The following is a 25951-nucleotide window of genomic DNA, read 5'->3' on the forward strand; positions in this document are numbered from 1 at the left end:
AGAGATTTGTGATTTAAATATGAAGAATTAATATAAATGCTATAATAGATGTTTTAGTGTTTTTATGTTATTAAAAGTTATAGTGTTTATTTTTCATATTTTTTATTATTCGTTGTATATATATATATATATATATATATATATATATATATATATATATATCTTTTTTTATATAAAGGTTATAATAAATGTTTTTTTATTTTTATGTTATTAAAAGTTGCGGTTCATATTTTTGTTTATATATTTTGTTACCCGTTATATTATCATTCATTTGATATATAATTTACACAATTTTAAACAGTTTATAAAATTATCAAATAATTGTATATATCACAATGACTTAAAAATTAAACTATAATGTCTAATAAAACTAATATGTTAAATATATGTTTGCTTTACTACTAACATTTCGTTTCAAAGTAGAAATATTAAATAATAATTTGGTAAAAGTTATTATTTTAACTATATAATTTTATTCTCGTGCAACGCGCGGGGATTCGCCTAGTTAATACATATTTTATTCATCTTTTGTCATGTGTCATCATATTAGGTCTCATAATTAATGCATACTACTTGTCAATCTATTAATTCTCCATTTCAAATTTCAAATTTTAAATTTCTCACTCTAATTAAATTAAATTAATAACATTAGAATAAAATTAAAATAAAATTGATACAAATTATACATGATATAATATTTATATATTTATTTAAATTAACGATTATAATTTTATATAACTAAAAAAATATCTTTTAATTAATAACCTATTTAAAATAATTTAATTAATTTTGTAACCGAGGTTTCCACGGGTTATAAACTAGTATATATATAATCAACTCTTTCGTTGCCAATCCATTTAAACTTTGTATCAAAAAGGCAAAAACTTCAACCTTTTAGCCCGTTATCTAAGGTAATTGGGCTCAACCTACTCGGGTACTTTGAACAAACTAAATCAATAGGCTAAAATCATCAAATGGCCATATGTATATAGCAAATTAAGTTATGAAATCAAAGTGCGTATTAAACTATTAATAGTACATTGACCATATGAATTGTAAATACATAGACGTGTTCACATTAACAACATAAAAAAAATTACGAGGTCAAGGCTCTATAAATAACTCCTGTAACTTATTTATACCTGAAAATGAACTTTGGTGATATATAAAACCAATGACAATAATACGTAAATCGTAATACATTAAAAAAAATGAACCTGAACTTATAAAGAATATATTGATATATAATCAGATGGATGCTTTCAACCTTCTGAATCTCCTCGAAACAAATCGACATGATTATCATGTGTATCTTTAGTCCTCTTCTCTTCATTTTTCCGGCATTTAATAAGTAGAGATTTAGAAGTTAAATTCACTGAATTAAACGATAAATCACGTTAAAAAGTCATATAAAGTAACCAAGTGGAAGTTGATGTGATCAAGCAACCAGCTGATCTTCCACCCATGGCGAAAAATATTGATCTTCTTCCGATGTAACATTATTGCCACTGCCACGTACCCCAAAAGAAGCAGATTTTCTTAACTTATTAAGCTCATCTTTTTGAATACCCCAATTCAACTTCCCATCAGGAGACCCCCAATCTGAAAGCTTCGAAGCCGCCATTGTCGGAACCCCCAACTGGCGGTTGGCTGTTCCACGGTCAATAAAACTCTGACTCCTCTTTGCAAACGCAGCAGATCTTGAATTCATAATCTGAGACGACATTCTCAGTGGTGATGATGGAAGCCCAGAAGAATAGTTCATGTTCTGGTGTAATGGATTAATTCTCGCTTCAATCTCTTCAAAATAATCGCTACCAAAACTAGGGTTGCTAAAATTATCGATCAGTTGTTGCTGACGATAAATATCCGCTCTAATTAACTCAGATTCAAGATCCAAATCACGACTACTTGTAGCCCTACTAAACCTGCTACTGACACCCTTCATGGTAGGGGACGACTGGTTTGACCATATTGGGGTAGAAACTGGGGAGTTTGAGCTAGGAGGTATCATGATTGATGGGGAAGAAAGAGAGAAAGGACTTATTGATGAAATATCAGAAGAGAAAGATAAAGATCTAGGCGAAAGTACAGCAGAACCTGTTGAAGGGTGTAATGGGCGAAGCTCTTCTGGTTTGTGAGCAAAAAAACATACCTTTCTATTGCATCCTATTTCATCTTTACACAAACGGGTTCTATATTGAGCAGGATGAAGCCAACATTCGAAGATTCCATGAGCGTATTCACAAGCATCTCCTTGTCTGCAAGATCCTTTACGAAACTCTGGACATGGGACACAACTGTAGTGATACTTACGTGGATCCCGTCTTCTAGCGTTCTCCCCTGGATGAACAAAAGGGCATTCTGTCCAATCGTGAGAGTAAGCTCTTGAACATGGTTTGATTTTGAAAGTATACATTCGGAACTCGTCTGTGTTGTATATCCCGTTTTTCATGTCAGGGAGAGAGAGGTCGATTGGATACTCTTTCTTCTCGGGCGATTCTTTTGATGAAATCAAAATAGCGGAAAACTTGTGTTCTTCGATATGATCATCGTCTGTAAGTTCTTCACCGTTTAACAGAAGCTCCAAGAATTTCTTTTTTGAACTGAAAGAAGAACCGAAGACCAGAGGGATTAAGTCAACAGGTAGATTCCCGTGAACATCGAGACAACTGATATCAGCAGAAGCGTTGATCAAAAGCTTGACCACTTCAACGGATGACTTGGATCCACCAGCAACAGCCATGTGTAAAGCAGTTGCCCTATCGGAGCCACAAGCTTTGTTAACATCAACACGATTTAATCCAAGAATGAACTTCAGAACCTGTTTGCTACCAAACATGGAGGCAATCATAAGCGGTGTTCTTTCCTCTAGCCTCATCTTCTTCGAACCTATCGATCTACCATACCATAAACCAGAATCGTTGACATCGAAACCATCTTGTTCAACCACTGACCTAAATCCATCTAAATCATCCGCAGCCGCTAATTCTAGCAAAATTGAAATATTACTAACGACTCTATCTTGCTTCTGACCTTCAGCATGGTCCACAACCACATCGCCAGTGCACATATTTTTTGCTTACGACTGTTTCGCGATCAAACACTCGCTTCCTACAAAATAACAGAGTAAAATTAGGACAAACGCAAATATTCAACCATCAGAACCCTAAGCATAAACAACGTATCTGCATAAACGATGTAGAATTGAAGTTAACATCTATTAATCATGAACGAAACAAGTTCAGTATATTTTATCGGAAATTTTCCTCTATCAATCAGAAACTAAACAAAGTAAGTGGATAGTGATGCAGAACTGAAATTAACCTATATCTAAGTCCACGCCAAACAAAATCAGTCTATTTTCTTTGCAAATTGATGATTATCCATGGTTATTGAAACAAACGCACTAAAATATCAAATTCACAGACACTTAACATAGATTCACACAGAACATACCTTGATTCTTCGGTCAGCGGTTAGAAAAGAAGATGAATTCGCGGGAATGCTTTTCTACAGAAGAATTTGCGGAGTCAAAAAAGACGAACTCAAAAGCGCCTTTTCTTCTAAATTTCCATCTTATTTTTCCCTCCGAAATGAAACTCAAATGCAAATGTAAATGCAAATGAAAATGAAGATTTAAATTTGGAAAGGGTTGGTAATGCTTGGTATTAGCGTTGGCCCACCAAAAGTGGAAATTTCTAGAACCAAGTTTTATTCGTGAACGGCCCTCGACTCCTCCTGTTGTCGTGACACGTGTCAACCCATATATAAAATATCTTGCACCGGCGACCGGCTGAATAATATTCTTGTTCATTTTTATACTATTCCACATAAAAGTATTGTAACGAGTTTTAATACTAGTACATGAGCATGGTTTGGTTTTGTTTAGTTTTTTATTAAAATCGAAACCGAACCAATAGTTTCGGTTTTTTATTTTAGAGAAACCAAACTGTCGGTTTTTTTCGGTTTCGGTTTTTCTGTTTTCTATCGGTTTTTTGGTTCTTTAATTCAGTTTTCGGTTTTTTCGTTAACAAATAACATAAAAACAATTTTTTGTAGGCATCAACAAATACTCCTCGTACATGTTTACGAAATATTAGAAATACCTTTTAATTTATATCGAAACCTCTTTCACATGTTAGAATGACTCACTAATATATAATTAGACAACCTTGCAAGTTGTGCATCTTTCTTATACTTTTCTTTCTTTTTTTACTTTACTTATAACCTCAACGAATATGAGACATTTTATATAAGTATTACACAACATACGTTAAATTTATATACATGTAATGTGCTTATGAGTATTTTATTCAAGCCTAATATAAAAATAATCTCAATATTATAAATACTTTATTGCATGAAAGTCGAAGAGTTTGTTGATAAAAAACATCGTCATAGTTCTTTGAAGAACATCATAGTAACATTTTCATGAAAAACATCATAGTCAAATCCATCGTCGAAGTAGACTAAAACATATATTTGGTAGTTTGGTTCGGTTCGGTTTTTTCGGTTTTTATATTTTAAAAAACCAATCCAAACCGAAAAAAATCGGTTTTTATAAATAGCAAAAACCAAACCGTTGGTTTTTGAAACGGTTTGGTTTTTTGGTTTCGGTTATCTTGCACATTCCTAGTACATTGGAATATGAGTTTTTAATCAAGAAATAGTTATATTTTTCAACAATATTATGATATAATTAGTGGTGGACGTAGAAATTTCCGATAGTAATGGCGTCAGAGTGACACTAATTTTTTTCAAATGTTGCACCTTAATAGAAAAACAATTTTTTTTTTACATTAAGAAGCGGAAACAGAATAATGCTCACCTAAGGGTGAGCATGAACTGAACTAGACTGGTTTGGAAGGATTCTACCAACCGTGGACCAGACCAATTGTGGCCTACCGGTGACGATACCAATTTTTCCAATTCTTGGACCGGTATAACATTTCATGCATATGGTACAAGTCGATGAAGCATATGGTACATTCATTGTGTTTGACGGTGCAACATTCATTGCGTATGTTTCAATTCCCAGTCCAATACTTGGAACCGGCCAAACCGAAGCTGTCAAAAAACCAAACCGGAAATTTAAGAATTCAAAAACCAAGAACCGGCCCGACAACATGGTACCGGCCCAAGTCCTGGTCCCGTTCCAGGTTACAAGTCTAAATGTCCACCCCTATACTCGCCCTACTTAAAATATATGCAAAATAAAAATCAACCCGTGGTGAACAACTAGGGTAGAATGGAGTAGAGGTGTTTGTGGGTGTTTGTTTTATTTGATGTACAAATTGTTTTTGTATTCCATATGTTTAGGGGCACAAGTTTTTTTAGAGCATATAAAAGCATCTCAGGTAATCAACTATAAATTGCAGTACACCATTCTAAAATCTAATTTAAAAACTCATCAACACGTAGGAAAACCTTCTGCCAATGATAAAACGTCAAACGTGTGACTATTCCTCTTTCTTCAAGCTTCTTTAAAGAATCACATGTCAAATTCAAGTGGCTTTGTAAGTTAATTTTTCATTATTATAATATAAAGATTGTATTTTTATAGGTATTAAGTTAAACATAGAGTAACAATAGAAAGAAATTTAAAATATTATTTTGTCATAAACCGACTTTTAGGCATCCATGATCCTCTCAAATAATTTCTTCTTAATTTGTCACCAAATCCAGTGTAAATGCCAATCACATCAAGAAACCTTTTGTTAGAAGATGATTTCAATTGGTTGCTAAGAAAACCTTGACTTTTGCTAGTGTTATTTCCATCTCAATTTCCACAATTCTTCTCTCTAAATCCTTGAAAAAGACAATTGTGCCCATAAGACAGTTAACTCATCAAATTAATCCTAGAACATAATGCAAAAGAGAAATAGGAAGACCCAAAATTTACTTGCATCCTAGGACCATTAGCTTTTCTTCAACAGTAGGAATCTTTGGTCTCTGCCATTATTGATAAAACATACGAACATAGTAAAAAAAAGGATAGAAGGTATCTTTTTTAGTAATTTGTGCGAGTTCATGATGAATTATCAAGAGTCACAAGTTATAAAAACATACATGAGAATAATTCTTAATGAGAAAATTAGACAATAATGTTCTGTTCTCAGCATCCTTCCACAACCTGGTAAGATCAAACATGAACATTTCTCATATCCATTGTCAATTACTAATTATTACGTAATTAGTAATCTTTTATTTAAGAGATGGAAAATGAAAACACATCTACCAAAACTATCCTGAAGTAATTTATATAAATTCACACCAATCATTAAAGCCCTAAATTATTATTTCAGCAGACAAATGCAATATTGCATACAAACCTTCAGAAAATAAGATGATCAGATCATAATTAAACTGAAGGAACTTGTCTACAAATCATAAAATTCTGTAGTTTCAGTTCATATCAATCATCAAATTGCTGAAAAGATAACAGTGCACTTATGAAAGCAGAATCCACTCAGCAAGCCCTAAATTCAAATTTTAGTGAACAAAGGTAAAATTGCACTCACGGTTATAACACACCTTCAGGAAATAATATGATCATCTAAAAATTCAGAAGCAAACAAAAAGAACATGTCAGAAAATCCTAGAGTTATGTAGTTTCAATTCAGCGCAATCATCAAATCGCAGATAACATGGAGGTCCAGTCATAAATGCACACATATACACACTTGCACAGAAATCGTACTGATTTATCAAATCACAAATGGTAAATTTATCAAACGCATAACAATACTAATCAGAGTGGATACCTTCCGGCGATGTGAAGCCAAGTGAGACAATAGAAGAAACCAAATAGAATTGAAGGTCTTAACGAAGAATTTTTTGATGATTATCTCCAACGTTGTTTTTCCACTTTAGATATCGTCGTTGGCAAGCCCTCCCTATAGAATGGAGTCCGCTATCCATAAATTCCTCCCAAATCCTTGGTTTAGGCGAATGAATTCAAAATTTTCGATTGAATTACGAAAGAACGATGAGAAAACTGGTGGTATCGATAATTATAGAGATGGAGGCAGTACCATTATAATCAGGTTTGCATCCCCTGATGTTTCTTTAGACCACCATCACGAAGCATCCCCTGAATTCTCTCACGTTCATGAAATAAATCATAACCAAAGTTTAAGAGCAAGAAGATTTTCTAAGAAATTTTAGTTTATGTGGGCCGATTGTACAGAAAGATGAAAGGGTTTACCAAGTCGATGTAGGTATTAGCGTTTTTGGCTTACTTTTCTCAGCACAAAAGTGCTTCTTTGTAAAAGTTACAAAAACTATCTTTTCTACTTACAAAAACTATCTTTTCTACTTTTCCAAAAAGTTCATTTTTTTTTATCAAAACTCCAAAAATAGCTTTTAAAACTAGTTTTGTCAAATATCTTTTGCTTCTTTGTTTTTCAAAAAGGACTTTTGGCTGTGAAAAGCTAAGTCTTACTCATCATTCCTATCTCGGGATGAGGCTGCACCATCGCCTTCAACGATCCTCCAGTTTTTCCACCATGTCTCCGTGGCCCGACTGACTTCCTCGTTGATTCGGAGACGTATTTGAGAGAGAGAAACTATCGACGATGTTATAATGAACATGGATAGTATGTCAATTTGAGACCTGTAATTAGGTGAGAGAGACGGTGACAGATCGAGATGGTGGAGAAGAGAAAGGATTGCAACTAACTATGAATTGTAATCGTACAGAGTAACTGGAAGGAAAGAGCTAGCATGATATTCCTAAGAAAAGGGAAATGTGGAAAATATGCATAATGGAAAAAGCAAACATGAGAATTAGTCCAATGTATCATCAGATCGTGGGTATCACTTCATGGGTTCGTATCAATAAGGAACCGTGTAACCATGAGAGGTAATGGCGGTGGAGGGACTCATATGTGGTAAGCGGTAGCGGCGACCATAGAAGCAGTAAATACTCTCAAAATTGATACATAATAGCGATTAGGATTTCTATTGTGCAATAGAATAGAATGGTGATGGCCGTTGGAGCGGTGAAAACAAATCGATAGAAGATGGCGGTGAATTGATACATAATAGTGATTAGGATGTCTATTGTGCAATAGAATATAATGGGGATGATCGTTGGAGCGGTGAACTCAAATCGATAGAAGACGGCGGTGAACAGAAATCGATGTACGCTTGAAACCTCTGGTGTTGGAGCTCAACTAAACTGATAGCAATCTCAATAAGGATGTCACCACAGAAGCCCATGACAAAATGGATCGACCCAAATGCAGTAGAATCCTTCCAGCCCGTTCTCGAGTTAGAATTCTGCCGGCACAATTCCCGATTTTTCGTCAAAATCTCTATATGTTAAGTTGCATTTATCGTAATTCAAGTGTAACTCATATTTATAGTCATAATTGTTATTATGGACCTATAAATAATATTTATAAGTAATTCTGGTTATAATATTGACTAATCTACTTACGGGAGAGGTGTCTAGAATGGTTATGTTGGCTTGGTTGTTGGATTTCAGAAAAGCTATATGCTGAATGATCTTGCCTCCCAACTGTCATGCATGGCTGATCCTTATTTGATAAAACTCTCGGTATTCAATGGGATTAGTGAAGGATCTAGATTTCCACACCAGTTTTCCCTAAGGATTAATAGGTTAAAATATTATAGGTTAATACTTGTGGAGTGCGTTATCGTCAGTTGGATCGCCCAGATTATTGTCAATCTTCTGAGTAATTGTCCAGGTGAGTTTATCTCACTATGTTGTATACTCTAGTATGTATCATCTAGATGTTAGGATATAGTTTCCATGTAGTAAACACTTAGGTAATTAGACTAAATTAGTTAGTTGCATGTAGTTATGGAATGTAGTTTGCTATATTTGTTAATATATTATGTGGGGAGTTGAGGATGGACCGGCTTCATGCTGAAGGCCAATAGACTCAGGCGAACTAGCTTTATGCTAAAGGCCAAGTTGAGGGCTAGCTATATGTTAAAGGCAAAAGGGGCGGACCAGCTTTATGTTGAAGGCCAAGGGGAGAACCAACTTTATGTTGAAGGCCAAGGGGAGAACCAGCTTTATGTTGAAGGATATTATGTGTATATATTGTATATGTATTGTAGGATATGGTATATTGGGGGAACTCACTAAGCCTAGTACTTACCGAGTTCTTTATAAATATTTTTCAAGAACCTCAGCAATAGTAAGAAGGACGAGGCTCGACTGTACACATACATATTCGCAATCATGTTTCCATATAATGTAATTATTATCTAATGTAAATAAATATTTTAGATAAATAAGAAATGAAAATTTTTGTTATAGAAATCGGGACGTAACACCGATGATGCGTACTCTGGACAAAACAACGCTCTCTCATGGAACATCCTAGTGATCTCGGTAACTGACTATGTTGTCTACTTGAGTGACAGGTACTCCTGAGCTAGTCGCTCCCTCTCCACCAACGGTACATACTCATCACGGAACATCTTAAAAAATTGTTCCCAAGTCAAGGTGGCCCGCTCTGCAGGAGAATAAGACTGAGTAGCAAACTTCCACTAATCTTTTGCTCCTAAACAAATAAGGTTTAATCCTTGACCCCGTCGAACTCTGGGGGCTTCATGTTGTTGAACTTCAAATACTACATTGAATCTCCTTCATGTGGCTTCGCAGTTGCGATGACTGCGGTAGTTGCAACAGTGGCAGCCTCAGTGACGGCAACATAACGCTCGTCAAATAACTCAATCGGCATGGTCTTATTAGACCCAAAAATCTCTAGGACTACCTCCTTGATCATTGCAGCCACCTTTGTGGAAATGATCGTACGGATCTCATCATTACTGGTACTCGATCTCTCCGAATCACTATAGCATGAACCTCGGGTAACCACCACCATACTGAAACATATAAGGAAAATGTCAAAACCATACTAAAGTGTACACATACACTATACACACCCCTACAAGTTCCTTAATAGCCTCGTGTTCCTCCCGAACCTCATACATATCTTGTACTTTCAGTAGTACGAGCTCATACTACCTTACACACCTATCCGTAGTTGATTCAGAATTCCTCCCAGGTCCTAAGTCACTTTAGCTAAAATATCCTAGGTGCATCTACACACACATATTTTAACGTCCCAAAAACCATAGATAAAAATTTCATTTTTAATTCAACCAAACCGATCAACCATTTGTTCCTAAAGGTATTAATTGTTGGATTAATGTCTAAGTCCATAACTATAATTGGTAAGACTTGACCCGACCCGGCATGGTCCATTTGGGTTGCATGGCATCATGCACTTGGATAGACTATAATGAGAGAAATAAGACACTTATGGTTATTAATATATTATAAGTTCTAGTATATTAATAATAAGAATAATAAGATTATTTAATTAGTATTGATCAAGAATTAATCTAGGATTAATTAAGTGATCAAAAGAAGACTAATTAAATATATGGGTTGATTGTGTAAATCATCCATACTTGTATAGTGGGCTAATGCTCCATGGATAATCAAGTTGGGCTAAAACCCATAGGATGGTCCATGGATGCTCCATGGTGTATTTGAACCATGGATCCAAGGAAATGGAAAGTCATGACAATTAGGGTTTACCCTAATTGTAACACTATATAAAGATCTTATTCTTGAAAAAAATCGGCCACTAGTGTGAGTAATGAAAGGCTAGCCGATTTTCATGAAGTGTAATTTTCTCTCAAGTTATTCCAAGTGTATTTGGTGTTGTGTGAACCATTTGAGGTGTCACACTTGGGGCACTAGGCACTCAAGCTTCATGAAGGCTTTCTACATGAAAGAGGTATGTATTCTATCTTGTTATATTCATTATTTTATATAATAGATTAGGATAATACCTTGGATGTTCATATTTGTATGTATAATAGAGAAAACATAGATCCAAGGTATTTAGGGTTGCATGTACACTTAGGAGTGTTTGAATGCTCAAAACCCAACAGTGGTATCAGAGCCTAGGCTTGTTTTCAATTATACTTGATGCAAATTGCTGAAAAATGCTGAAAAACTTGATTTTCTGGATTTCTGGGCACTGGACTCGCCGAGTCTACTGATGAACTCGCCGAGTCCATGAGTAAAATCATCCTACTCGCCGAGTAGGTTCATGCACTCGACGAGTAGGGGCCCCAGACAACATATTTTCGGGGTTTTTGGCTAGAAATGGACTATGAACATAACCCTAAGTTGTTTTTGAACTTATCAACTTGTTTTTGATGTGGTAATGTTCATGCTAATCCAATTTCAAAGATAATTGTCAATAGATTCATGTTTTGTATTAGTTTAAGGTTTAGACTAATTACATGAAAAAGTTTGATTTGAATTATCTTGTTCTTATGAGTTGCTTAGATTAATAGAAAAGTTGAGTGAAATAGTTGTTTTGAATCCAAATTAATCTAAGAGTTGATTCTAAAATGTGTTTTTGTAACTTGTCCTCAAGTTATATGAAAAGTCACATTTAAGTTTCATAAAACTCATAAAAGTTGGCAAAGGTTACAAAAAATGAAGAGTCTAGTTCTAATTAAATGGTGTTATGACTCCATAATTTGTCCTCAAGTTATGTAGGACCAAGAGTCTCTTCATTAAATAATAAATTAAAAAAAGTGTAACCTTAATTAATTCCATAAGTTATAAAATAAAGAAAAATTAATTCTTTTATTAGTTTAAAGTCTTCCATAACTTGTCCTCAAGTTATGGAACTTGAAGAGTTTTTGGATTAAAACTACTTTAAACACATAAGTTATGGAATTAATTAGTTTTGAATAGTTTCAAAACATGCCCTCAAGTTTTGGAATTTGTAAAGTTTTCTCTTATGAATACTTTAATTCCAAGTTAGCCCTTAGAATTTTAAAAGTTAAAATTCAACCCTTATACTTTATAATATTATAAGTTAATAATATATATATGTATAAGAGTAAAGTCAGTCTTACCGCTAGTACGCCTCATTCACGAAGCCGGTCTATAAGGTGGGTGTAAGGTTGTTGCCTATAAAATGGCAACTTAATGGGTGTCCACTCTCACCCACCGCTTGCTTGACTGGTGGAGGGTCGTTAGCCGAACGGGTTTGACAGGACTATAATTCTCCCTTCATTAAAAGTATTAATGATAAATACTAAGTAACTAAAATCTTAATAATACCCAATCTTAGTTACTTAGGAAAATGTGAATAAGGTGCTAATCCATGAAATTACACTTTGCACTTTGTTTAAGTCGGTTAGTGGAGCGTGTGTGGTTAACCGGCACACTAACTCATATTTAACAAGGTAGGCAAAGGGTAACTTGATGTTTATCATAGTATCGATGGAGCGTGTGTGGTTAACCGACACATCGATTGAGGGGTAAACACTTAAGGGTACCAAGTAATTTGCATGGTTACTTCACACCTTGTTTTGTGATCCTCGGCATCCCAGTCACAAAACCTGAAGGGCACACTCGAGATTGAAACATGCCATTGAACAGTTCAATGAATCTCAAAGATCTAGGAGTTTCAAAACCAATTAAAAAAACCTAATTATTATTTTGTTTTTCATGGTGGAAATTGGTGAATCGTCATTCACCTACCTTCAAATATTTTATAGCTTGGATTACGTCATCCCTCTTCTAAGTTATAAAATAGTTTGTTGGGTCCTAGCCTTAATATTTCATATTGGGTGTCATATTAAGGACTTAAGATCAACTATCTTGAATATCTCCCAAAGGATGTCTGGTTTAGACATTTATGATCTTCCCAAATCTCTTGAAACAAGCTTTCCTAATGAAGATGATGTCCCATGGATATCATACTTCTAACTAGGGATGAGCAAAAGGACTGAACCGGCCGGAACCGGGAACCGGCTTCGGCCAAAATCAAGAACCGAACCGGCCCGGCGGTTCTACCGGTTCCGGTTCCATCGGTTCCCGGTTCCTACCGGTTCTTGTTGTGTCTTCAAATGTTGGAACCGACACTCGAAAAATAGCATCATACGGTTCCGGTTTTTACCGGTTCTACCGATTTTTGCCGGTTCTACCGGTTCCGGTTATATCGGTTCCGGTTTCTACCGGTTCCCGGTTCCAAAAATCAACAAAAATAACGTCCCGGTCCCGGCCCGACCGGTTCCATCGGGTTCCGGTTCCGGTGCCGGTTCCCCGGTCCATATGCTCATCCCTAGATCTAACAGATCCCTACATCATAACAACATCCTATAAACCATGATACATAATATAGTGGGTTGGCAATGGTGCATTTGACTCACAAGTATAGTGAGAAAGAACTCACCTGATTCACGAAGTCAGCTAAACCACAACTCACAGCCCCGCACCGATGCTACAACTCACCTATCAAATCATACAAGGTCCAACCTTAGTCTAAGCCTAGGACCCAATCAATTGGTCCCAAAAGTCAACCCATGCCAAAAGTCAATGGTCATAGTCAAAGTCCAAAAATTACCAACAGGAGCTCGCCACGTTGTGGCCTTCCTTGGCCACATCGTGGGCATCCAGAAACAGGTCAGTAGCGATTTTCCCAGTCGCCACGTCATGACCTTCCTTTCCATGCCGTGGTGACTAGTCAAAACATCCCACAATGGGCTAAAATGATCTTTTCCTAAAGCCAAGAGCCCCAAAGCTCAAATATGGTTCTTCCCAAGGTCTTGATGGATAAAGTTTCCAACTTTATCCATTAAGACATCCCACCAAGATAAAACCTCTAACCCTAAGTCCTTAATGTCATCAAAATACATGAGCTCACCCATTAAGCTCTTAATCACCAAGTCACCCAACCAAACATTATAGAAGGCCTTTATACTCCAAATGCATCATATAAATCAGTGATTTATGGACATGCATGTCTCATCCTAAAATGGGTAAAAACCATGGAAGAAAAGAGCTCAAACTTGTGCATAAGTTCAAATACACCAAGGAATACTAGATCTGAAACATATGTCGCTAATATGACCTCAAGGATCCATAAAGTTGCCAAATTTATGGAATCCATCCATTCTATCTTTCACAACATGAAGAATAAGGGACAAAACTTTAGATCTAACATCATAGAAGCATAAAGCAAGAAACTTGGACACTTACAAAGGTCCAAAAGGGAGATGAAAGTTGAGATCTTCAATTTCCAAGCTCCAAGGGTCAATCTTGTACGAATGTATCCTTCTAAAGCCACTAAAAACACTCAAAAATGAAAAGAAGGGATAGGGGAGAAGCTCAAACTATCAATATGGAGGTTAGGGTTTCTCCCAAGGGTTTTTAGAGGTGATGGAGGCTGATAGAATGCTCAAAAAGTAGAACCTTATGCTTATATACGTTGAAAACCCTAAAAATCATGGGCTTGGTCCTGACTGATCCACACACTGTGGGCTCTGATCCCCACGCCGTGGCCACGACTTTTTATCTAAATCCTTTCTAGCTTAAAACGACCATAATTTCTTCGTTTCAACTTCGTTTTCGGTGATCTTTATATCCATAGAAAGGTATTGAAGCGCTCTACACTTTTATCTTGTTACTTTTGGCTCAACATATGTCACAATTAGAAGCATGATCCTTGTAAGCAGTCTGACACCAATCCTTCCATAATTCACCCTTGGTTCTGACACACAGTCCTCAGGTTTAATTTACATAAACAAAAATATCATCCTTCAATAAGGCCATACTTATCTTCCTCAAAGGCCCAAACCCTTCACATAATCAAATTACAGTCTACGAGCCCCGAATTACTGCATGATCTGAAACAGGGTGTTACACATATATGCACCACAGAACTGTAACTAAACTCCTACGTCCTTGTCCTAGGGTTTTTCTCATCCCCAACCTATACTGATATAAGCCTCCACTAAAATCGCTAATTTCTCTGCATATGCCAATCATACATAAGCCATGATCCGATAGATGGTCGAATACATGATTCTACCCCAAGTCCACAACCAAAAAAGGAACATGAAGTAAGATTAAACCATGTATTTCAAGGCTATAAAACCCTAATTATGTACAACTACATAGTATACACATTGCAATTAACAGTTTCAAGTTCAAATCAAGAAAGGCAACACAAGCAATCTCCTAGGCTATAATGCATCACAAAATCAGGCAACTCTATCATGCAATTCCTGAGGGATCCTTATCCTATTACTAGCATGCATCATTACCAAGTCATATAACAAAAACTCAAATACAACATATAAAACAAGTAATAATATTTTGGAAGATCACTTCTCGAGCTCCGACTGACTGTACACGTTGCACCTTCTCTTCCTTCCTTTACCATTTGATTTTTCTTTATAAAAAGTTTTTATAAAATTTTTCTGATCCTTAGTTTGAGTCTGGAATCACATGAATGTTCATCCAGTTCTCTCAAACCAGGGCTCTGACACCAACTTGTAACGTCCCATTTTCACAACAAAACTTTTCATTTTTAGTTTAGATAAAAAAGTGTCATATTCCATAAAAACGCAAGTCAATCAAAACATATGTACCAATACAATCATCCCAAAAATCAGAGTATCATGTTGCAGAATCTCAGAAACTGCCAAAGGGTGTGTACAGTCATGCCTTTGCCTTCCCACGGTCCTCAATAGTTCCTGAAGCACATTTAAATCAACAAGTGTAAGTGCAAAGCTTAGTGAGTTTCCCCAAAATATCACATACATCATATATATCAGTACATAATAGTAACGGGTCAGTAACAACCCCTATTTTGCATCAACCCCGAGTTTGTATCGATTCAGAGTCCATGATGACTCAATACACATATAACAACAATCAATACATAAGACTCGGCTAGTCTAGCATGCATAACAACTATGGTATCTATAATACAGTGAGAAGACTCACCTCGCAGGTAGTAGCTAAGCACAACAACTCTCACACAGTGAGGATCGGTACTACAAGACACATAAATAACAATATAGAAGTACCATCTTAGTCTACACCCTAAAAATCCTCAAGTTGACCAAAAGTTAACAATTGTCAAAAAGTCAACGGTCAAAGTCAACTTCAGCAGACCTCCATGTCGTAGCCATCCATATGCCACACCGTGGCAGCTTCTCGACAAAATAGTTAGGCAACCACCAGTCGCCACGTCGTGGAGAGCATACTGCCACACCGTGGGAACTGGGCTTTCACAGCCTAATGGATTAAGATTTTAATCCATTAAGCCACCCATTTATACACGCCATAAAGCCTCCTATTGTCTAAAATAACATAAAAATCGATGCTTTTCAGTCATGCATGTCTAATGCAAGTCAAGCACTCAAACAACGTAAAAAATGGAGAAATAACACCATGATCTCATGCATGGAGCTCAATATACCAACAAACTTCAGATCTGAAACATATGTCCATCAATGGACCTCAATGATCCATAAATTTGCTAACTTTATGGAATCCATGCACTCAACTCAACCCAAACATGGAGAAAAGTGGATAGAAACCTAGATCTAGCAATATATTATGAGAAAGGTAAGATATTGATGATTTATAAAGTTTAGAAATAGCACAAAATTATGAGGGGAGACTTGCTTGCAAGGACAAAGCACCAAGGACACCTTCTTCTTCTTCAAGGCACCAAAACACCACAAAAGCTAATCAATTACGGAGGCTAGGGTTCGTTTGAGGTTGAAAGGGAGGTGATGGAGGCTGAGGGTGTGCAAACCCTAGCCATCATATCCCTTAAATAAGGCTCAAAACCCGGAAAATTAGGGTTTATAACCTGGAGGTCGCCACATCGTGGCCAAGTCTCCACCACGTCATGATGAACAAAAATGATGCGTGTTTCTCCGGAAATGGCCACGTCGTGGAGCATCCTTCTCGACGTCGTGGCCTTCACAAAATTAAAATTTTAGTTAATTTAATTGTTGTAAGCATAAGAGAAAGCAACATGCGGGCATTGAGTACACATAATCAAGTATATACTACTCTGGCTATCATACTGACTAATCTGTACTAGCGTGTAGTTCATAAAGATGGTACACATATAATAGGCACATAAGGCATCCTTCCTAGATCCTTAGTCCTAATCTAGCATGTTGTTCTCATAAAGCGGATAAACATATCATAACATAAACTTGTATGGGTAATTTGGGACTACTTACTTGAGCTCGGCTGATTGCATGAACCACACCCTTTTTCTCTTTTCAAAATTCTTTTCTATCTTCCAAATCCTTTTTGTAAAATGATTTTCTTTTGAAAATTTTATACCACTTCCTTAGTTTGAGTTCAGACACACCCAAAAGTGTGCCCGAATCCCTCAAACCAAGGCTCTGATACCAACTTGAAACATCCCAAAAATACAAGCCAAAAATTTCGTTTTGAGAATATTATAAAAACTATAATCATCCATAATCAATAAGAAAACCAAGTGTCATGTATCTCAAAATCTCATATCAAATACTATATCAAAAACAAATGATAAAATATCAGAGTCTCAAACAATCCTAAGCTAAAATACTGTGGTGTGTGCCATACGATCACCCCGAGCTCTTCCCCTTGCTACCGAAAGAAGTACCTAAAACAAAAACTAAAACTGTAATCACGAAGCTTAGTGATCTCCCCCAAACTACCACATACCATACAATAAAACATAATGAGCCCCGCCGGGCATCGGACCGAAGTCCGGCATAAATTGGGCCCCACCCAGCATTGGACCGAAGTCCATAATAACTTGGGCCCCTTCCACTACATCGGACCCCGCCTGACATCGGACCGAAGTCCGGTATAAACTAAACATAAACATATAACATAATCACATATACTGCATCAGATTTGCCCAACATCGGACCGAAGTCCGGAACATATAACACATATCATAAACATGCATGAATCACAAAGACATCAAGCATACATACCTACTTCTCGGGACCGCCCCGACATCGGACCGAAGTCCGGAGCATATAAACTGCATTGGGCTAACCCCGACATTGGACCGAAGCCCGAAACTACTATCAGCTAAACGGGTCGGCATTGTGGTCATAGACCTGTTCCTACTGGAGGAAAATTCACCTCTCAATCTAGCTACTGAAAACTCGTGCACATGTGACACTGTCTGCTGCTCCAACTACTCCCTGGCTATAATGACCAAATAAACACTTAGTCAAAAACTGAATATTCTTCTATGGGTAAAATGACTATTTTACCCCTTTGATCTAAATTGGGCCATGACCTAAGTCCAATCCTTTCTTGTCCTCACTAAGGCCCATTAAGTCCCGAAATGGCCCAATTTTCTAAATTGGGCCCAACTCTTCAAATGGGCTTTCCTTTCAATCCCACAAATCCTTGGGCCCTTAAGTGACTACTGAAGGCCCTTCATGGCCTATTACTACTATGTCCAAGACTTGGCCCAAACCAAGGCCCAATAACAAAAGTCCACTGACTGAGCGTACGGTGAGCGTACCTCTCTGTACGCTATGCGTACTGCTGAAAAGGCTTGTACGATGTGCGTACGCCCAATGTACTCTCCTGTTAAGCACTTTTCTCCAAAACTGCTTAATCCCTTAAAACATTACGTCTAAACTGCAGATCTGAGTCCCATGCTTCGTCCTAACCCTTAAAGCTAATCACTTGGTGGCTTGCAACCCACCAAATGAGCCCAACACTAAAAATGACAATGAACTTCCATGGAAATGGCTAGATATCTTGCATGGCTTCATAAAAGCCTCAAAGTTTGCAACTTTACAGCGAAAGGAACCCATTGAGCTTCAAGGGTTGCAACCCTAAGCTCAAAATCGAAGTTGCATGGCCAAGATCCAAACTTTGTACCTAAAAGGTCCAAATCTTCAAAACCCTAGATCTATGATTCTAGAAGGAAATATTGGAGCTTTTGTTGGATAAGGTGTCTAAGTCCATAACTATTTCTGGTATGTACTTGACCCGACCCAACATGGTCCATTTGGGTTGCATGGCACCAAGCATTTGGATAGACTAAATGAGAGAAATAACACTTGTGGTTTATTAATATATTATAAGTTCTAATATAAGAATAGTATTATTTAATTAGTATTGATCAAGAATTAATCTAATATTAATTAAGTGATCAAAAGGAGACTAATTAAATATATGGCTTGATTGTGTAAATCATCCATACTTGTATAGTGGACTAGATGCTCCATGGATTATCAAGTTGGGCTAAGGTCCATAGGATGCTCCATGGATGCTCCATGGGAATTACAAACCCATGGGTCATGGAAATGAAGAGCCATGTTACATTAGGGTTTACATGGTGTAACCCTAATGCAACACACTATAAAAAGAACATGACATCCACTAAAATCGGCGACACTAGTGAGACAAGAGGGCAAACCGAATTAGAAGTGTTCTACATTCTCTCAAAGTTTATTCCAATAGCATTTGGTGTTGTGTGAAACATCTGAGGCATCACACTTGGGGTGCTAGGCTCTCAAGGTTTTCAAGGAATCAAATCAACAACAAGGTATGCAATTCTAGCCATCTTTTATGATTAAAGTTCCCCATGTATGCTAGATAGGATTATAAACCTTGGAAAAAGTATTTTGCATGTATTTTAGACAAACATAGATCCAAGGTTTTTCTAGGGTTGCATGTACACTTAGGAGTGTTAGAATGCCCATAACCCTTCAGGTTTATACATCCTTTGAGTTCCAAATGAAGAACTTGTTCCAGATCCTTGAGCTCAAGATACTCAAGTGCTTCTTCTCCAACCTTTCCTTTCTTCTTCCAAGTCCTTCTTTACTAAAATAAGCTCCAAATGTCGAACACACACAAGAAAAGGAGTATAAACGAATTAGGGTTTCTCTGAGGGTGATGGACAAGTGAGGAGGCCAAAGGGGAGGCTATAATGGGGTATTTATAGGTCCTAAACCCTAAAATTAGGGTTTGGCATCTGTCCGCGTATGCTGGGTGTACCTCTTGGTACGTGAGGCATACATCCCCGAGTCCTTCGAATCTAATGAGCACTACGCCCCGCAATACGCCAGGTTACACCCGACATACGACTTATGGGCAACCCATCTTCTTGGCCCATTTTCTAAGTCCATTCCAAATGGGTCCATTGTCCAAGTGTTAGTCCAAAACGATTATTAACATATATAATTTAAATAATACCTCGAGGAACGGGTGTTACATTCCAGTTCCTAGAAATAAAATTTTAAAATAACAATTTAAAGTTTAGTACAAAGCACATTATATAGTTAACTATAAAGCACAACTTAATGGTATTTACAACATGGTATTTACCTCATTTCTTTTCCAAACTCCTTCATTTTCTCTATGATACTTGGACAAGATTCAGTTCTCCATGTAGATGCTTTATCATCCAAAAAGTAAAACCTAGCCATGACATAGATTCTGATGTCGTCTAACATTGTTAGTAGTGGGTTTTCCTAATATCTATGATCATGGAGTTGAAGGTCTCAAAAATGCTATTCTCCACAGCCTTACATGCATACCCTTGTACAAAAATGATCTACACCATGATGGTGGATTTTTAGCCATCAACCAATCATATCCATTCGTGGTGATCTTCTTAATTTCTTCCATGTTAGCCATAAAATCCCCTTCATGTGAACTACTTGCAGCAGCCCGGAACAAGTTCTTTAACTCTAAACATGTATGCCTTTTCCTAAAGTTGGCATAAATGTGTCGTGCACACTGCCTATGTTCAACATGTGGAAGGATAACTTTCAAAGATTCTAGAAGCCCTTGAAACAATAAAGATAACATTAAGCATTAATATAGTTTACTCAATTTGTGAAATACCATAGGACCAAATTTGCAATTTTGTCTTTTTTTTTTTAAGATAAAGACTAAACTGCACAAATAGTCCATGTGGTTTGGTCAAAATTGTCACTTTAGTCAAAAAAGGTTTGGACTAACACCATAGGTCCAAATTTTTCATTTTGTTGCGATTTTGGTACGTTTCATAATTGGAAGTGTGTAAAATGACCTTTTTGCCCTCTCTATTTGGTTTTTCCTTTTCTTTTTATTTATCTAATTAAAATAAAACAAAACAAAATATAAACCTATCCTAATAAAACTACCCCACCAAATCCTTTATACGAGTCACAATATCTCTCTACTGGTTCGCCGACAATCGTCGGAAACCACCACTACTATCATCGGAAACCACCTCCGTTATCGCCAGAAACCACCATTATCACCGGAAAACACCATTGTCATCGACGTATAGCACTACTAGGCGAAGTTTAGACGTCATCGAGGACCACCACTAATCTGAAGAAACCGACCTTCTCGCTAGAACTCTCCCTTCTTGCCGAAACTCCGCCCTTCTCATCACAGACGAAGATGTAAACCACCACTTCACAACGTTCACGTTCTCCCCCTCTCTCTATCTCGCTGTTGATGAAGATGACGAAGCTAGGTTTACTGACGACAATGTTCGGACCACCACCATTTGCGAATATTTAAACGATGTCGGAGTCGGCACCTCTTATCACAGACGAAGACGTAAACCCTCGTTCCAGATTTGAAACCGCTCGTTCCAGATCTGAAAACCCTAGTAGTGGAGAAACATATCTTAAAACCCTAAGAAGCGGCGGTGCGATGGATTTGTCCTTCGTACCCCAGTTCTTTTGCTCCGGCGGCGATGTAACTCGATTAGGTGGCGTCTGGCGACGTAGATCTGCGATCAAATGAGAAGTTCGTAGCAGCAGAAGGGAAAGAAAGAGGGGTGGTGTCTGGGGTGAATCAATTTTTCAGCAGGTGGTTAAGGAGGTGGCTTAATTTTTCCTCTATGTCTCTCTTCGTCTCCCTTCTTCCGGCGGTGAAAATAGTAACACCGCCGCTGTAACCGGTAGCCGCTAAAACCGGCGGCGACTATGGTGGTGGTGGTTGTGATGTTGACGGTAGTGTTAAGTGTTGGAGTTCTAACAAAACAATACAGACAAAGAGGGAGGGGGGTTATTTTCTCTTATTTTTGTTTTATTTATTTCAATCAAAAAATTAATAAAATTAATAAAAAATCTGAAAAAGAAAATATCAAGGGTAAAAACGTCATTATAAAAATGTTTAAACCAAATTGGACTAAACTCGCAACAAAATGAAAATTTTGAATATCCGATCGGTCCAAATTTTTTGAACCAAAGTGACAATTTTGAGCAACCTACGAGACAGTTTTGTCAAAGATAAAAGAACAAGCTGAAACAAAACATATCCAAACGACGTCGCACGCCATCCCTTAATTAACAGTCCCCTAAATCGAAAGGAAGAGAGCCCTTTTCTTTTCATTTTGTTTATGTTAAGTTTTCTGGAGCTACAACTCAAACACCCATGAAATTCGATCGATCCGTGATATTTCTCGACTTCTTGCTTTTTCGTTTTCACGAAATAAGCAGTTGAACTCTCACTCTCTCAGGTACAGTTCGATTTCCCTCTCTTCGTTTGCCTTCTGCTTGGCATTAGATTAAAACGGTGCTCCATTCCCAGCTTCCGAATGTGTGTAGTTGCTATGTGTTTGGTGTTAGTAAATAGTAAGTATTTAGTGTTCAAGATGAAATCTGAGTGTTAATCTGTCCTTAGCTTCTGTTAATTTCAGGTTAATCTTCTATTCATATGAAGCAGTAGTAGATGTACTTATTATAATCTTGAGCACACAAATTATCCTTAGTATTGGTGAGCACATATTCTAATAAGCACATAAGTTAGAAGTATACATAAGGATCCATATTCTAATAGTTGGGAACAAGGTTATGGATAATATTAATAGATACATATGCCATGTTGTGGTTGAACAATTTTTTTATGCTTTTCCTAGAGTTGTTTTGGTAAGTAAGATTGCATTGGCAATTTGCTCCAGTGTTTTCTGTTTTTTAGTTCCCTTAACTATCATCTGTGAATTTGAGCTTGAAGGCTCTATTAATTTTGTTCAAGCACACATTACCTTATTTCTGTGATATAATAGAAACTTGTTTTGCTATAACTTGTTGTTAACCTTGATGAATATTGTGAAATTTGTGTTTTGAATGTAAGGGTAAAATGGTAATTTAGTCTAATGTTTCTGAAGTAACTATATAATATTTCAAAGGAACCATAATCTGTTAAGTAGTTTGAAACATAGTTAAGGTTGGTTTAGGTTGAAACTGGTGAAGATACTTAGATAAATCAAACACTTAGACATACCCAACACTAATATAAGCCTAAAACTTAGGTAGGCTAAAAACATAGATAAGCCCAAATGATTAAAAGTAGGTCTTGTTTGCCCTAAAAGCTTCAATCTTATAATGTAAGTTTACTTGTTCATATTTTTGCCACTAACTTGGATTAACCCAATTGTAAGTACTAGTAGTTGGTGTTAATCTGTTAATCTGAGATTGAGCTTTTTGTTAACAAATAATTTAAATTGTTATTTCTTCATTTTTCTTCTATTAGGTTTTTCATTTCAAGCGAAGAAATGGCTGGTGCTGGAAGCAGTAGCAACAGGTAAGATGTTAGCATCATAAATGCTTTTTCTATAAACATTTAACCTTTTTTATTTCCAGGAGCTGGGCAGATTTAGTGAAGGGTAATAATGGACCTCCAGATCATCCAACAAAGAGCTTTAATGTAGACTTAGGAGAGATTGGAGGATGGATAAAACTGTGCGAAGCACTAGCTTGGTGTGGAAATTTGTTTGGTGATATAGATTTTATAGACACTGAAAAGCTTGATTATACTCTTGTGAGGGCTGTAACAAAGGAAATGTGGAAGAATGCCGAATTATATGACGACCTGGCTGGAAAGGCCAAAGCACAACACCGAATGAGTGAGTATAACAAATATTCGGAGCTTGCAAAGAAACTTAGAATTGGAGCACAAAATCAACAAAAGAAAGACAGCATACGTTTATTTGATAAACGGTATGTTTCCATATTCTCAAGGCATAGTTTATTTTTATTTTTTTGGTAACAAATAATTAAAACTGTTATTTGGTTTTGTTTGAGATTGTAGACAGAAAGAATGTATGACTGTATTTGAACTTAATTGTCATGATCAGCACCAACCTGATGCATACAATATGCTTGTCATACATCTTTGGATTGCTTCTCAAATCAGAAGTAAGTTTGTTGCCTGTTTCAGCTTTTTTTATTTTTATTTTTTTCCTAATATATTCATTTTTATGATATGATGAAGGTATACAAAAGCTTAAGTTGATAACAGGTTATGGGAAAACAACAGGAACGTGTGTCTTGCAACCAATGGTACATATAATATAAGTGAAATTATATTTTAATTAAAGTATTTGTGTATTTACAATTTATAATGTGGTTTTGTGTTACAGTTTATGAAAATGCTCGACGATATAGGGATTCATTACAGCTTTGAAGAGAATAACCCTGGTGTATTGATTATTGATGTTGAGGACATAGGGACTAATTTCAAATTAGGTTAATTTTCTGTTTTTTGTTTTTTGCCTTTTGTTTTTGCAACAATCATTTGGCTATTCACTAGTAGTATTAACATCACATGTGGTATCAACCATAGAACATTGACTTTAACCTTTGCAACATGCATTTGGTGGAAAATATTTTTATGTTTGAAAAAAAATACTTATTAAACAATATATCAGATTTTTGTCGCTATGAAATTGCAAAAAAAGACATGCAAATGTATATAATACTATAAAAGATGTAGAAATTTTTTAAAATCGAAGATAGGCTAGAATAATTAAATGACAAAAAAAAAGGTAGGAAATTTAAGAAACTTGCTATTAATCAAGTCACAATGATTCTTTTCAGTTATACAACAATTGAAGAATAATTTTTAGGTTGACATATTTTTATATATAAATATAAATGAAACCATGTGTTTAGAGGTTACGTAAAAAAACGTTTTTTTTTTTTCTTTCGTATTTAGCTTATTTCGTATATAAATAAAACCGAACATTTAAACAACTCTTCCAGTAGAAAGTTATGAACGAACTTTATAAAAAATATTGTGTGTTTTATAAACGAAAATACACACAAACAATCGTAACACATGATGCAGGTTTTTATTAAGTTTTATATTATATAAGAATATTAAATGGTGACGCTAATTATGATTAGGGGTGGAGAGAGGTCAGACTTGTCCATCTGTGTCACCGTTGCCGTGTTTCTTACCTCATACCATCTCCGGCCACGTCCCGCCGGCCGGGTATTGGGAACCAAATCCCCTCCCATTTGGTAATTAAGCCTATCCCTAGTCCAAACTGACACGTCCCCGACTCATCGGCACAAACAAACTCAACACACAGCTATAAACGGTATGGGCTTTTCTGAATACTATAAGATCAAAATGTATAATAAACTAACCTAGCTTTACCTCACCGACTAACTCTTTAGCACCACATTCTTGTTGGGCGAGAGTAAGTTATGAAATCTATTTGCAACCTTGGATTTGTAATGAACTTCTTCATCATAGTTTTTGTTCGAGACTCTCTCTCTCTCTCTCTCTCTCTCTCTCTCTCTCATACCATACCATTTTCCCGAATGGCCCCTGTGGTCCTTCTAGAATAATCCTGCAATATCTTTGTTTTGTTTGTTAGTTGCTTTATTAATTCTAATTATGTATCGATAGGAAAGCCGTAACATGACCAAAGGTTTGATGGGTTTTGCATGTAATAATGCAGAATAATCCTTATACTCTTAAGGGTAAATGCCACCTATTAGATCTATTTCATAACACTATTGAAACAACATACTATTGAACAACAAAACTAATAAACCCTACAAGAAATCAAATTTCATAATAAAGGGTTACATACCTCTGATTTGTTATTGCAAACAAATCCTTTAATTCCAACTAGATCAAATCTGAAGTCTCTCTGAAAACAAGCTCCAATTGTGTGTGAGCCTCTAATGGTTCACACCCACAATGCAAGAATCCTAGAAGGATTAGGAGAGAGGGGAGAATGGAGTAGAATTTCGGATCTGGTATGAGGAACAAGTGGCCAAAAATTCTTTATAGCTAATTAGGAAACTCTAGAAACCCTAATTTGAACATAAAATAATATTATTTCAA

General features: G+C 36.3%; 2 protein-coding genes and 1 long non-coding RNA gene across 5 annotated transcripts; 1 reads left to right on the plus strand and 2 right to left on the minus strand.

Moving 5' to 3' along the window:
• Positions 1-987: 987 nt before the first annotated feature.
• LOC111917982 (zinc finger CCCH domain-containing protein 66) lies at positions 988-3618 on the minus strand. The gene is made up of 2 exons (XM_023913627.3): positions 3460-3618; positions 988-3114 (listed from the first exon to the last, which is right to left on the minus strand). Exon 2 carries the CDS (start codon positions 3071-3073, stop codon positions 1439-1441), a length of 1635 nt encoding a protein of 544 aa, XP_023769395.1. The 5' UTR covers positions 3074-3114; positions 3460-3618; the 3' UTR covers positions 988-1438.
• Positions 3619-5512: 1894 nt separating this feature from the next.
• LOC111917981 (uncharacterized) lies at positions 5513-7250 on the minus strand. 3 transcript variants are annotated; one of them, XR_006187237.2, is made up of 4 exons: positions 6768-7250; positions 6073-6136; positions 5906-5955; positions 5513-5804 (listed from the first exon to the last, which is right to left on the minus strand). It is a non-coding gene; the product is annotated as an uncharacterized LOC111917981 (long non-coding RNA). The 3 variants fall into 3 exon arrangements; XR_002859073.3 differs by having other exon boundaries at positions 5513-5811; positions 6768-7249; XR_002859072.3 differs by having other exon boundaries at positions 5513-5955; positions 6768-7249.
• Positions 7251-21639: 14389 nt separating this feature from the next.
• On the plus strand, positions 21640-24512 carry LOC111880076 (uncharacterized). Its single transcript, XM_023876484.3, has 6 exons — positions 21640-22328; positions 23342-23392; positions 23452-23808; positions 23900-24006; positions 24083-24150; positions 24231-24512. The coding sequence occupies exons 2-6, from the start codon at positions 23364-23366 to the stop codon at positions 24339-24341; spliced, it is 672 nt and encodes a 223-aa protein (XP_023732252.1). The 5' UTR covers positions 21640-22328; positions 23342-23363; the 3' UTR covers positions 24342-24512.
• Positions 24513-25951: the final 1439 nt, after the last annotated feature.

Source organism: Lactuca sativa, chromosome 9 (genome assembly GCF_002870075.4).
Source record: "Lactuca sativa cultivar Salinas chromosome 9, Lsat_Salinas_v11, whole genome shotgun sequence".
Classification (NCBI taxonomy): domain Eukaryota; kingdom Viridiplantae; phylum Streptophyta; class Magnoliopsida; order Asterales; family Asteraceae; genus Lactuca; species Lactuca sativa.

Bases quoted from the DNA above. Each gene is read 5' to 3' on its own strand.
- LOC111917982 (XM_023913627.3), bottom strand. From the start codon at position 3,073: ATGTGCACTGGCGATGTGGTTGTGGACCATGCTGAAGGTCAGAAGCAA.
- LOC111880076 (XM_023876484.3), top strand. From the start codon at position 23,364: ATGGCTGGTGCTGGAAGCAGTAGCAACAG. The intron at 23,393-23,451 runs GTAAGATGTTAG...TTTTATTTCCAG, and splicing joins GCTGGAAGCAGTAGCAACAG to GAGCTGGGCAGATTTAGTGA. The intron at 24,007-24,082 runs GTAAGTTTGTTG...GATATGATGAAG, and splicing joins GATTGCTTCTCAAATCAGAA to GTATACAAAAGCTTAAGTTG.